The 14,494-nt window shown below is 40.4% G+C and overlaps 1 protein-coding gene across 1 annotated transcript in view; it reads left to right on the top strand.

The window, feature by feature from the left end:
• Positions 1-3,303: 3,303 nt before the first annotated feature.
• Positions 3,304-14,494, top strand: part of ARL8A (ADP ribosylation factor like GTPase 8A) — a 44,795-nt gene continuing 33,604 nt past the window's right edge. The window contains exon 1 of the mRNA XM_060772496.2: positions 3,304-3,578. Coding sequence (XP_060628479.1) covers positions 3,456-3,578 — 123 coding nt within the window. The 5' untranslated portion in view covers positions 3,304-3,455. The remainder of the gene's footprint in view (positions 3,579-14,494) is intronic.

The raw sequence follows: 14,494 nt of genomic DNA, 5'->3' as shown, positions 1-14,494 counted from the left end.
GTTTGATAGACAGCTGCAATAATATTTCTTTAAAATTATCTCCCCACCCCTTTGCTTCCAAATCCAGGTAATACCATACATACTTTATATATAGTCGCCATTCAGTTCAATACATTTTGTCATCTGTGGGATGAATTTTGATGCCTGTGTCATAGAAGTTTCCCTCCACCTTTTTCAGACAGTTTGTCACTTCTATTTTCACCTCCTTGTCATTGAAAAAGTGTTTTCCACCCAGGTATTCCTTCAATTTAGTGAACAGATGATAGTCACTGGGTGTGAGATCGGGGCTGTGAGATGGATGACTTAAAACAACCCAACCAAATGAGGCCAACAACTCTTGTGTTGTATGAGTGGTGTGGGGACAGACTCCCGCCATCACCATCCCATGACGTTTGTTTTGGATGGTTCTGTGAAGTTTCTTCATGGTCTCATAATATATTCCATACCCATTTTGCCACATGCTGTCTTGACATTATGTCCTCTCCATAAACTGAAAGGATTTCACAATGAATCGCAGTGCCGTTCATGCTTTCATTTATTTATTTATTTATTTATTTATTATTGCATTTGTATACCGCCTTTCTCAGCCAAAGCGATTCAAGGCAATTAACAGTCGGCAGCGATTCGATGCCATAACAAATATCGGGGTACAGTTAAAAACAAGTATAAAAACAATTCAACATTAAAATGTAATATAAAAATGTAATATAATTAGCATTTAGGTAGCGTATTACAGCACAAACTTTACACTTGGAGGGAAACGGAATGAGGATGCTAATCTCTAACCTTCATCACAATGCCAGCCAATGAGCTACTGGTGATTGGCACTGCTCGTTCACACAGCAGCAATACCAACTTCCCTTGGGAAAATTCCCTGCGAAAGCTACATGCCTTGTAACGTTACTTTCCGGATAACCCTCAAAGATTCAGAATTTATCTTTGTGGGGAAGGAATGTATCAATGAGAATCACAACTGAAAACTTATGGAAAAACAGGCAAAGGAAGTGACTGTTTGACAAATGGGGAAGTAACCCCTTGCCATACATTTTCAAGACCAAACAGTATTTCATGTCAATGCCTTTAACGACATCAGTACAGAAAATGAGCCATTTTTTGGTAACAGCCAGTACTTAGGCAACTGGCTTCATTTTGACAAATGATAAGAAAAATAAAAGCACAAAGCAAATTTTAAGCATGTTTTTGTAGTGCATATTAAGATTGTGCAAACCAGAAGCTGGCTACATGAGGAAGCTTTGTAAAAACAAAACAAAACAAAACACATTGAAAATTCATAAACTGTCATGAAACAGTGAAAGGAGATTAGTTAAAAATACAAAATGGCTGGCTATCGAAACTGGAGACATTTTCCATGTCACTGTTCCCCAAACAGTGGAGTGTTCACAGATTATGCATGTTCCAGAAGTATTCTCTCCTGACGTTTCGCCCACATCTATGGCAGGCATCCTCAGAAGTTGTGAGGTCTACTAGAAATTAGGAAAATGGGGAAAGATGTCTACAGCCATCGTCTCTCCCACCATCTTAGAGCTCAGTGAAGTTTTATGCAAAAGCAACAAGATGTTGAATTACTCACCCACCCCATATAAAATGGATTGTCCCTTCTATCTCCAGTGACCTTTAGTAGCCTCCACTCAGATAATGTAACAAAGTGTTCCCTGGTCAAAGTGTTCCCTGGTCAAAGTGGTCCCTGGTCAAAGTGGTGGGGAATGTCCAGGGTGGGAGAAAGAACTCTTACCTGCTTGAGACAAGTGTGAATGTTGCCTGGGGGAATCCTTTGTTTGGAGATGTTATCTGTTCCTGATTGTTTCCTGTCTGGAATTCCCCCATTTTGGGGGGTTGACTCCACTAGCTGCCATAGCTCAATGTTTTTATTAGGTGTTTCTAATTTTTATATTTTCATGTTTAAATGTCCTCTTATCTTAGGATTCATTGTCCTATTGAATTCATGCTTAGCTATATGTTGTTTAGATTTAAGACAGTGTTGTAAGACAGTGGTTCTTAACCTGTGAGCTGTGGACCAAGAGTGGGCCATGAAAACGAAAATCTGGACCGCGAGCCTCTTTCCTCTTTCTTTCTTTCATTTATTTTTATTTCTGCTCCTTTCACGCTAGCTGTCACTCCTTCATTGTTGCTGACCATGGCATATGTTCTGTATTAGAAACTAGAGCTAACGTGGTCTATCCAATGCAATTTTCTGAATCAGCACAAAACGAATGTTGGAGAGTGTTCCCTGGTCAAGATGGTCCCTGGTCAAAGTGATCCCTGGTCAAAGTGGTCCCTGGTCAAAGTGGTCCCTGGTCAAAGTGGTCCCTGGTCAAGGTGGTCCCTGGTCAAGGTGGTCCCTGGTCAAAGTGGTCCCTGGTCAAAGTGGTCCCTGGTCAAAGTGGTCCCTGGTCAAGGTGGTCCCTGGGCAAGGTGGTCCTTGCTCAAAGTGGTCCCTGGTCAAAATAGGCCCTAGTCAAAGTGGTCCCTGGTAAAAAAAAAAAAATGTTGGGAACCACCAGGCCTGTAGCGAGGGGGTGGTTTTAGGGGTTCACACCCCCCGAAATGTTTCAGATTTTTTTTAAAAACCTGTTTTACTCATGAATTTTAATTGGTTAACCAAATCCCCATGCTAAGTCTATGAGACGCAAAAAATTAAGAGTCCCTTCAGAACTGCAAGCACTATCTCAGGCAAATATTGACAATTTATTCACTACTTGCAGCAATAGCCAATGTAGCGAAACAACCAAGTTGGGGGGGGGGGATGTTGAATGCTCTCATTAAGGAGGCCAGACTTGGTGGAGGTGGTTGACTGGGGTGGAGCTGCAGGCTATTGAAGGCTGCTCTGCCCCCTGCTGTGCTCTTTGCTTCAGCGTGAGCTAGGAGGCAGGTTTCAACACCCACCCACCCCCGTGAAATTTTCACTCCCCCCCCCCCCGAAAATTTCATTTTTTTTTCTGGCTACGGCCCTGGGAACCACTGATGCAAGGCATTTAATCTTGCCATTATTTGCTGTAAACCGCTTTGATCCCCCCCCCCCCCCCAGAAGTGAGAAAAGACATAAATATAGTGAATGAATAATAATAAATTATGCTGTGGAGCCCTGGGAGTTGTAGTTTGGTGAGACAGCAGCAGCCTCCTTGGGCAGGGAAGGCGAAAGACCTTGCAAAACTCCCAACGCATGCATCTGTCTGCGAGAGGCGCATGCGCCAGCTCGCCTCCCGCCGTGTCTCCTCCGGCGCTGCAGGGGGCGCTGTAGGGCTCGGCTGCCGAGGCCCTCGTCGAGCGGCGAGGCCCCGCCCCGGTTCCGCCTGGCCCCACCCATCGTCGGCGGAGGGACCCGAACCGGGAGGCAGCGCAGGGCGGCGGCGGCAGAGGCGGCAGAAGCGAGGAGGCCGGCTGGTTCCGGAGGCGGGGGCAGAAGAGAGGCCTGGCTGCGCGGGAGGGCTGCAAGGATGCTGGCGCTCTTCACCAAGCTGCTGGACTGGTTCCGGGCGCTCTTCTGGAAGGAGGAGATGGAGCTGACCCTGGTGGGGCTGCAGTACTCCGGGAAGACCACCTTCGTCAACGTCATCGCGGTGAGGAGAGCCAGCGGGGCCCCGCAGGGCAGGAGTGGGCCTAAAGGGGGGAGGAAGGGAGGAAGGAAGAGCCGCCGCCGCTGCTTCCCCGAGGGGAGGGGGCCTATCTGCTCCTCACTCGGGGAAACAGAAGGAGCCCCCCCCCCCCCTTAAATGGCGGAAAGAAGAGGAGGAGGAGGAGGAGGGTCTAAATGTTGGGGGGGGGGGGGGGAGGGCGGCGTGTGCAATGCGGGCAAAGCCTTCCCACGTTACTCCCCATCTCCACCCCTTCGGTCACGTTGTTTCTCCTCCAGAGTGGAAGAGGCAGGGCTCTTCCCTTAAGACACAGAATGTGTGTGTGTGTGTGTCTATCTCTATCCATATCTATCAATATATGTTTATATACCTATATGTAATTTTTAGCATTATACATTTTGGGATGGAAGAGGGAATACTCCTTAAGAATATCTATGTGTGTATCTCTGTGTTTGGATACACACATACACACACAGAGAGAGATGTGTGTGTATCTTTATCCATATCTATCAATCTATGTTTATATACCTATATGTAATTTTTAGCATTATACATTTCGAGATGGAAGAGGGAAGACTCCTTAAGAATATCTGTGTGTGTATCTCTGTGTTTGAATACACACACACACACACAGAGATGTATGTGTATCTTTATCCATATCTATCAATATATGTTTATATACCTATATGTAATTTTTAGCATTATACATTTCGGGATGGAAGAGGAAAGACTCCTTAAGAATATCTGTGTGTGTGTCTGTGTGTTTGGATATATATACATATATATATATATATATATATATATACACATACATACGGGGGGGTATCTTTATCCATATCCATCAATATCTGTTTATATATCTATATATAATTTTTAGTATTATACATTTTGGGATGAAAGCGAGAAGACTCCTTAGGAATATCTCTGTGTGTATCTGTGTGTTTGGAGATATATATATATATATATATATATAGAGAGAGAGAGAGAGAGAGAGAGAAGTGTATCTTTATCCATATCCATTAATATATGTTTATATATCTATATATAATTTTTAGTATTATACATTTTGGGATGAAAGAGAGAAGACTCCTTAAGAATATCTCTGTGTGTATCTGTGTGTTTGGATATATATATATATAGAGGGGGTGTGTGTATCTTTATCTATATCTGGTTGTTGTAAGTTTTTTCGGGCTATATGGCCATGTTCTAGAGAAAATGCATCTAGAACATGGCCATATAGCCCGAAAAAACCTATAACAACCCACTAATTCTGGCCATGAAAGCCTTCAACAATACATTCATCTATATGCATATCTATCAAGATATGTTTATATAGCTATATGCAATTTTAGCATACATTTCGGAATGGAAGAGGGAAGACTCCTTAAGAATATCTGTGTGTGTATCTATCTCTGTGTTTGGATGTGTGTGTGTGTGTGTGTGTGTCATTTTTATTATACATTTCAGGATGGAAGATGCAGGACTCTCATTAAGAAAATTATATACAAATGGGATGTATGAATATGTGTGTGTGTCTATCTATATGTTTGAATAGATCTATATGTATGTAATTTTTATCATAAATTTCAGGATGGAAGATGCAGGACTCTGTAGTTAAGAAAATTGTATACTATTGGGGTGTGTTTGATATATATATATATATATATATATATATATATATATATATATATAGTGTGTGTGAGTGTGTGTGATTATTTATATATTTTTATCCCACTTTTCTCCCATAGGTGGGATTCAAAGTAGTATTCCATGGTTAAAAACAACAAAAATTCATAACATAAGAATACAACAAAAAACATCAAAGTAAACAAAAATACACACTACATAAGCCAAATTTAACAAATGAATAAATTAAAACATTATATCATGATTCCATTAAAAAAAATGACCCTCAGGCAATTAAGGTTATCCATTAAAAGAGTTGTTTTAAGCTCCATTTCTTTTAGGCCTTGTTAAAATATTGCTGGTCTGAAATAATATTCCAAACATATACATTCATCTGTATGTATCTGGCCATTGCCTCCCCCCCCCCTCTAAAATTTTAGAGGGCTGGAAGAGGTAGTATTCTCATTAAGAATGTACATATCCACACACATATATATACACACACACGCACATTAAACACGTGTGAATAGAAGGAGAGAGTCTTGCCTTTTCCACCTCTGTAAAATTAATATGACAAATTATAGAAATATATATACACACATTTTCTTGAGAGAATCATGTCTCTTCCATCTCCTGTAAAATTCTAATGACAATAGTGCTCTCTCTCTCTATATGTTTATTCATACATACATACACATACTACACACACATACACTTTTTTCTTGAGAGTCCTTCCTCTTCCACCCCTGTAAAATTGTAATGTATACATACATATTTCTTAAGGAAATATGTATGTATACATTTTTAAATTTTATCATAGTTTTACAGGCCTGCAGCCAACCCCTCCCTCTCCAATATTGTAACTGTTTTTAATGTAGTGCAGATTTGGAAAAATGCATTTAAAAACACACTGATTTTGCAGATTTCATTCCTCATTATGTTCAGTCCAAGCATCTAAGTCAAAAGCTGTGTGATGATGGAGCAAATCTTGAGATTGTTTTTGGATTTAGGACACCACATTCCTGTAAAAGCAGCAGATGTTGCTTGCAGCGTTTTTCTTGTGACCCTCAATTTTCAGGCCTGGATCATTATTCTTAATCTAAACCCGACTGCCAGATGTGTGCTCCTCTGTGTTTGGATTGGAAGGCCTGCCAGTCCTTTGTGGGCCTGTGTGGAGGAGGGGGGGGGGTGACAAGGGGAGAATCTAGGCTCAGGACTGCTGTTATCTAGGCTGAGTCCCTGGTGAAGCGCAGAGACGCTTTTCTGCGTCTCTTGTGGTGGATGGTAATTTCATCTCCCATCTTTTCCAATCAATACGGCAATTAGCAGGGCCGTGTGCATGTGTGAAATTATTTTTAACTACAGAAAGGCAAATTTAAAATCAGGATTTTCTATGACAGCATTTCTAAGCACGGTCTTAAGAAACCATTTTGAGCAGGCAACAGAATTTCAGTGCCAGAGAATTTCCCTGATGGAAAACCGCGACTTACTTAGCCTGGTATTAACCCCCCCCCCCCCCGACATTCTGCAGTAGTGGCTTCAAAGTGTGCATTCAAGGAGACAATGCATGGGATGCAGAATATTGGCCAAAGGGAATAACGATAGCGATGCTTATACTCTCTGTTTGAAGGCCTTGAAAGCGGCTGAGCCATCAGAGCTGTGCTGTTGATTTAGTGGAGTACATTGTTCTAGGTGAGTTTGCAGAACTGGAGTCCTTCTATCTCCTGCTCTTCCTGGAAGCGGGATTGCAGCATGGCTCAGACCAGAATCATGTGACACCGTCTCTGAATACTAAGCGTTTTTGTGGATAGGAGGAAGGGATGGCAGCAATGAAGGTTACAATGAACAATTGCTTTTCCTTATCAGGCTTTCGTAAATGTGGATTTGGGGACCACCATAGCGTAGTATTTCTACTTCACTCAGGATTAGGTTTATATACCTAGAAGCCTTCTTTAATAAACAACAACAACAACCCAGTGTTTTAGTACTCTCCCATCATTTCCAGAGAGATTCATCTTAATGTGAATGATTTTTGTGCAAGTTATGCTGGATATTCAAGGATATAACAAAATGTTTAGCTTTTGTGAATCCAAGCACAACATTTAGCAATACAATCAGCCCACCATATTCAATTCTTCTATATTTACAATCATAGTCTGAACATGTTGTTTTTTTTAAATCCAAGAAGCAAGTTTTGATTTTGCCATTTTGTGTAGGGGACACAATATTACTACATCATTGTATTTAATGGGACTTGAGCATTCATGGGCTTTTCATGTAGGGGACCTGGAACCAACCCCCCAGTGGATATCTTTGTAGTTTTCAAAATAATTTATGCTTAGTGGTTTTAAATGTATTATCCAGGCTCTCTTCCTTCCTTTTTCTGTAATGTTTGGAGGGAAGGGAATCTTAAAGATGTAGGTCTATATTCTCAGTACTTATTTTCTGAATTGATTTCTGAGTGCTGAAGCAATGACAATGCAAATTGGTAATATGCTAAATACTGTATACTGTCTGGTGTGTTTATTCTAGAAAAGATGCTCTATTACTGACTACGCATTTAGTGTTTTCTGGGAAAAGTCAGGTCTGTCTGGCAAATGCCTTTTAAAGGTTTCAGCCAAAGCTTTATTTCAACTCAGGACTCTTGCTTCTTCCCTTCTTTGTAAGAGTCTTTCCCACCACCTCCAATTTTACTCATGATCTTATAAAGGTAAAAATACCCTTATCAAGTTTTAATCTCATCACACCTTGTGAGGTAGTTGGAGGCTTAGTGTGATAGTGACTTGGCCAGTGAGTATCATAGCAAAATAAAAATGGTGAGTATTCCACCAGTCTGACTTAGAAATAGAGAATGGAGTGAGCAAAACAATTAAAATTAAATTAAAATCTGAACTTATTCTCTGTCCAGTTTGTTCCAAAGATTATACTTTACTATGCTCTTAATAATGCCATTGGGACAGTTTGGATCTAGAGATCTCCTTCTTTGTATCAGGTACTTCTAGGAGCTCCTGTTTCTCGCCTTAAACAGCAAAGGCCACTAGTTAGATCAGGGTTCAGTAATTATGGGTTTTCAGCCAATGCGTTAGAGTTGGTGGAAGTTGTAGGTCCAGAATATCTGGAGGGTTATAGCTGCTCATCTTTTAAAACAGGCCTTCGCAGTTTGCATCCCTCTGGGTGTTTTGGACATTAGCTCCCAGATTTACTGAGGCACTGTTTTACAGTGGCTCCGGTCTTTCCTGGAGGACCGTACGCAGATGGTTGTCCTGGGGGACACCCGTTCGACTCCCTGGCCAGTGGCCTGTGGGGTCCCTCAGGGTTCAATTCTGTCCCCTGTGTTGTTTAACATTTACATGAAACCACTGGGAGAGATCATCCAGAGTTTTGGAGTTCAGTATCAAACTTATACGGATGACACTCAACTGTATTACTCTTTTCCACCGAAAGCCAAGGATGCCATCCTGCTCCTAAACAAGTGCCTGTCATCAGTAATGGACTGGATGAGGGCTAACAAGTTGAAAGGAAATCCAGACAAAACAGAGGTACTCCTCTTCAGTTGGAAGGTGGATCAGAGTGTGGGGTAACATCTTATATTAGATGGGATCACACTCCGCCTGAAGACACAGGATCACAATCTGGGGGTGATCCTGGGCTCATTGCTTACCCTGGAACCCTGGATCTTGCACCTTGAGACACCAGATTTGGACATGGTAGTCCACATCTTGGTCACATCCCATCTGGACTACTGAAACACTCCCCACATGGGGCTACCTTTAAAGATAGTTCAGAAGTTACAACTGGTTCAGAGATCAGCAACCAGATTACTAACTGGGAGTTGGAGGCCGAAACATCTGGAGGTCCGCAGGTTGTGCAGGTCTGTTCTAGCGACTTGTTGCTGCAATAATATCTGCCAGGATTCCAGGTTATATTGTAATTTCTGTAAATCCAGTTCTTTATATCCTTCCTGTTTTGCCTAGGGATTTAAAGAACGATGAGAATACTATTTCTCCTTGTTTCCTGGTGTCCTTGCTGCTGACAAGCCATTCTGCTTTGCAAGTTTAAGGGGAGGAAGCAGAGTAGTAACCATAGTGAGTGGACACAGAATTAACCCATTCCAATTTAGGTTCAGACTTTGGTTTGATAGGGATTCTGTTTATATAGCCTGTTAGAATAAGCTTTGTTCAAGACCTCCTGGCACGTGACCACTTTGAAAATAGTTCTTCTCCGTCCAAGGGTGGTGTCATGTTGCCGCTGCTTCCCAGTTTCCTGATGACAGCGCAGCATTTAAGATACATCTTATGATAGGGTGAGCCTGACAGCTTGTTGTGCAAAATATAGATATTTGCGCAATGAGAGCTCATTTCAGTATTTGTCATCTTATAGAGTACTGGGTGTAAGCTGAGGAAGCTTTTAGTCAGTTTCTGGTAACAGCTGAGGACTCTGAATTTCAAGTGGGAGAGAAGAGGGCAGGCTAGTGGGCCAAAGAGGGAGGTGCCTCCTGCTCCTTTGGGCCCTGCTTTTGTGTCTGACAGCAAGAGCCCTTTCTGTTCTTTAGGGGACAAGCTCATCTCCGTTCAGTTGTCCTTTGTCTCTTTTTCTCTCTTCGCTCTTCAGGCCTTCTGCCATGCGATTTCTTACACATTTGGCTTTGTCAGATGACCCCATTCTCCTCTTAATTAATACATGTTTCTCTAGAGCACTGTGGTTGTGAAGGGAGAACTCTTTTTTGCTCTTTTATTGTCATCTGTTCCCCTCCCACCCAACACATCCCTACAACCTGTCAGTTCCTGATTTACTTCCCACTTGTATTTGGCAAACATCTTATTAGCTTCCAGGACAGGGTCTGTTTTTTATGCCCTGTATAGGACATGGCATACTTTCTTTGATGTGAGTAAAGAAATGGTCAACAGCATAATAAGATCCAAGCCCCATCTCCAGAGGTATCTAAACATCGGATGTGTACTGAGCATTGCAGAGCATGGATTGATTGGTGGTTACTCTGTTTCATGCCTCATGAAAACTCATGTTCTTGCAGTCAGAACTTTCTGAATCAGAAAGTCTGTGGTTTAAATAATTTTCCCATGAATGTGCTAGGTAGGTGGATCTCGGTATCTCTTATTCCCCGTCCCAACCTAAGAGTAATAGAGAGGTAATATTAATCTTGCTTGCAGAATCGCTGTAGTGCTTTTGAATGCTCAAAAATGCTGTCATTGCTGTAGTGTTAATTGTATTAGTGTTAAGTCTAAAAAATGACAGTTTATTTAAAAAGAACAATGCTACTTATTTTCATTTTTATTTTTAACCTAATTAAACCATTAGTGGAACTAGCTCTGGTAGACTTGTACCTTATAGCAGTGTCCATTCTTGTAAATAGCTATAAGCAGTAAGGCTGTGCCTTTGGACACACATGACCTCTTTAAAATTTTCATCATAGTATTAATTGCAGTTATATAGCTATAAGACTTTCCAAGCAATACTCTACAGAGAGCTTTTAATATATACGGTTGCCTTATAATTGCTTGAGCACAGGAGGGAAGTTGCATCAGATAATCCATGCCAGCACTTTTGGAAGGAGGGAGGTCACTCGTAAGAAGACTATAATATTATATAGTAATGTAATTGGAAGCAATTACTTGGCTGGGGATAATTTTTTTTCTAGTCTGAACAGCAGGCCTGAAGCAGTCACTATTCTGAGTGCTGTTGAATAAAACAAATGTTAGGACCAGGAGACTGTGTGTGCTTCTATATAGGATTTGATAAGTGTTAAACGTAATATACATACAATATGACTGTGATGTGTAATACAGTGGCATTTTACAGAGTATGATTAGATTGCTGTGTTTCTTCAAAGAGAAAAACTAGTTTTGAGCCAGATGAGAAATGAAAGCAACCCTTCTTTAAAAAGTCATGTTTTGCTCTTTTAGCATCTGATGTCATGCTATTTGTTCTTTGCATGCCTTATCTTTCCTGGAAGATTCTGTGCAAGCCCTGAATGGCTAATGAGCAAAAGAACTTGAAGGAAACATGACTTTCCAGTGTTATCTTAGAAACAATCACAGCATTAAAAACACACCTATGTAAAAAGAAAGAAAGAATGACAAAGAATTAGAATAGTAGTCGTTCTCTTCCCTGACTATGAAGCAATACAGGTATTTTGACCTGAAGTTGGGCAGGGAAACAACAAAGTTATAGACGAGGTTGCATCATCTTTATATATAAAATCTCAGCCTGCATATGCTTGTGCACGGAAAACTCAAAAAGCAATTGACTGACTGACTTGACATTTTGACACAACGTTGCATTCCAATACATGCATGTTTTTGTTGCGAAATGAAATTAAAACACAACGTTGCATTCAAATACATGTGTGTATTTAGAGTAAAACTAGCAGTCCAGTAATAAATAAAGTTGAATCTGTGATGCCCAAAGCAACCACTCACAGCCTAGCTTTCATTTTACCTCAGCAGTGTAAGAAATGAAAACAGAGCATTGAAATTTTGAAACAACATTGCATTCGAATACACACGTGTATTTAGAGTAAAACTAGCAGTCCGGGAATAGACAAAGTGAAATCTGTAATGCCCAAGCAGTATAAGATTTGAAAAATGACCATGAACAACCAATCGCTGCACAGCTTTCATTTTATGTCAGCAGTAGATGACCTAACAACCAATCACAGCACAACTTTCTTTTCACCTCAACAGTATAAGCAATGAAAGCTGAGCTGTGATTGGTTTCTATTGGCATACCACTCATTTGACAACATGACGTTTGAATACTAATGACTCCAATTTCCAGTACGCCTTGCATTCGCTATGACTATCAATAAAGCACAGGGATAATCTTTGCAAGTGTGCAGTTTGAATTTAGAAAACTTGTTGCTTCTCTCATGGGCACTTATATGTCACATTCTCCAGAGTCAGTAAACCATCAGATTTTTATGTTTATGCAGAAAATGGACAAACCAAAAATGGAGTCAATCTACTAGTTTTCCATTAGAAATTGATTTTTGTAAATAAAAAAAAAACCCTCTTTCCTTTCATTTCACATAGACACAGCAACACAATTCAGGGTATTGAATTGAATGATTTTCTCAGTGAATCTGTTTGCAACAATACTTGTATTTAGTATCCCATTCATTTCAGCAAAGCATGGTCAGGTTTAGCTAGTATAGGATAATATTCCCTCAGATAAGTGTGGTGGCTTCATAGAACATAGTTGGGATTTCCTTTTGGGAAATCAGTGAGGCTGTTTCTTTTTGTATAACTCCTGTCACTTTGGACCATTTTTGTTAGATGTGTGCAAGAATAGAGTGTTGGTATATTTTATTTGTTTCACTTGGATTCGATCTTTTGTTAAGAGTTTTAAAATGGGACACCTGGTTTTCTGCTCCTCATTTTACTCTCTTGACATTGAAATGGGTAGACTGAGGGAGTGATTGGCCCAGTAACCACCAAGGGATCTTTATGGTTGTGCTAGGCTTTAAACTTAGGTCTTTACAGTGGTAGCCTAATTTTGAGAGAGCAATTGCAGCAGGGGTCAATATTTGTGCTTACCGCAGACCACACATCTGATTTTTGGCCTTGACCAGAAAATGCTTCTAGTTACAATTTCTACATTTCTTGGGATTGTTTGGGGGTTTTTTTGGAGGGTTAATCTGCATTTCCTGAGTGAACTGTTGAACATTTTTATCATTTTTCTGTCAGTTTTCCCTAATGGCTTTTATTGGGGAGAGGTGGGTTGGAAAGTGGGGATGGGTTTCTGGGGTGCAACATTCTGGTTCTTGTAGCTGATATGTGTATCTCCTTTTGTCAGCAAGACCTCTCTTATGTTTGTATGACATGAGTGGATCCCTAGCCAAAGTGACTTTGTTGTAGATTGATTCTGGCCTTTCAGACTTCTTCTTGGTATCTCATCTCAGCCCTTGAATTGATTTTTACTGGATCTTCAAATCTCTTTATTCTTTTTCAGTTCCATGAGGATACAATAGTCAAAGTTGGAGAACCAGGATATTATAATGCAACTGACTTTGTAAACATGGAATCCACAAGCAACAAATTAAAATGAGCAGCTGTTTTAACTGCTGGAAGCAGTCGTGATTCTCAGTTTTGTGGGACACACAGGATATAAATAAGTAAATTAATAAGAACGTGTATTATTAAAAATAACTTAGATTTCCTTCTCCCCAGAGCAGTTGTGGGGTAGAATGGGAAAATAGAATATGTTTTATTTGCAAATTAACACTATTTGATTTTATTTATTTATTTATTTACTGCATTTGTATACCACTTTTCTCACCCCTGAGGGGACTTAAATAGGTTTCCAACATAATAATGGCAAAATTCAATGTTGTACATACATGTAGAATTCTTCTTTCAATCTCTGCCTTGGATTTTGAAAGGACTAGTCAGAAGATCACTTACTGGGGGATGTACATTAAGTGTGGGACCAGTATTCCAGCAGGGCTAGTACTTCATAAATGTCAGTGTTCATTTTGGATTATGCTGATTTTGATTTTATTGTAACTGTAAGACGGTAGATTTCTCCCTATATGCCAGCACCAGGCCTGTTTCCTCTTTGCTCCAGGATTCATTTTAATCTCTGTGGAAGAAAAGATGCAGACTGCCTTTTTCAGAATCTGTTTCATTGTTTTCTATTTGAAATGGTGATGTTGACACTGCAATAAATCATTTTATAGCCTGTGACCCATGAATAGTGTAGCTGTTGTTGAGGTGTGTATAATCTCTCAGAATTGCATGTGCCATCTGGGGCTCCTTGGAGTTGCAATTCAGTAACATCTTGAAGGTCACCAGTTAATGTTGGCATTAACCTGGAGCAAGCTAGAAACTGGTTCCCATCTCTGTTCCACCATGGAAATCTTTGACCCAGTCACATTTCTTCAGCCTAATCTACATTGTGTATTGGTGGTTGTGAGTCCCTGAGTTCATTGGAACAATAATAAGTTTCAGATGGGGTGATAAGTATCTGGAACTATCCACAGTAAGATATGCAATCAGCTAGTCTTCATTCAAGAATGGACCCAAAGCAGTCTTTCAGATAACTGAATGAATTATCTACCCACTGCTTTATTGTTCCTTGTTATCACCTGAACTTCTCTGTTTACTGTTGGGATATCTCGCAAGCTTTCCTTGGATTCCTGGTCAAGAAGTGGCAGTGGGCATAAAATGAATCATGCAGCTATCTCAACATGCATTGAACATAACATATGACCATGGTAGAAATATTCTATGTTTTATTCTTTGTTTTGTTGTTATAAT

This window comes from Anolis sagrei, chromosome 4, assembly GCF_037176765.1.
Source record: "Anolis sagrei isolate rAnoSag1 chromosome 4, rAnoSag1.mat, whole genome shotgun sequence".
Classification (NCBI taxonomy): Eukaryota; Metazoa; Chordata; class Lepidosauria; order Squamata; family Dactyloidae; genus Anolis; species Anolis sagrei.
The sequence above is the reverse complement of the archived record's forward strand: the minus strand, read 5'-3'. Positions and strand labels throughout refer to the sequence as shown.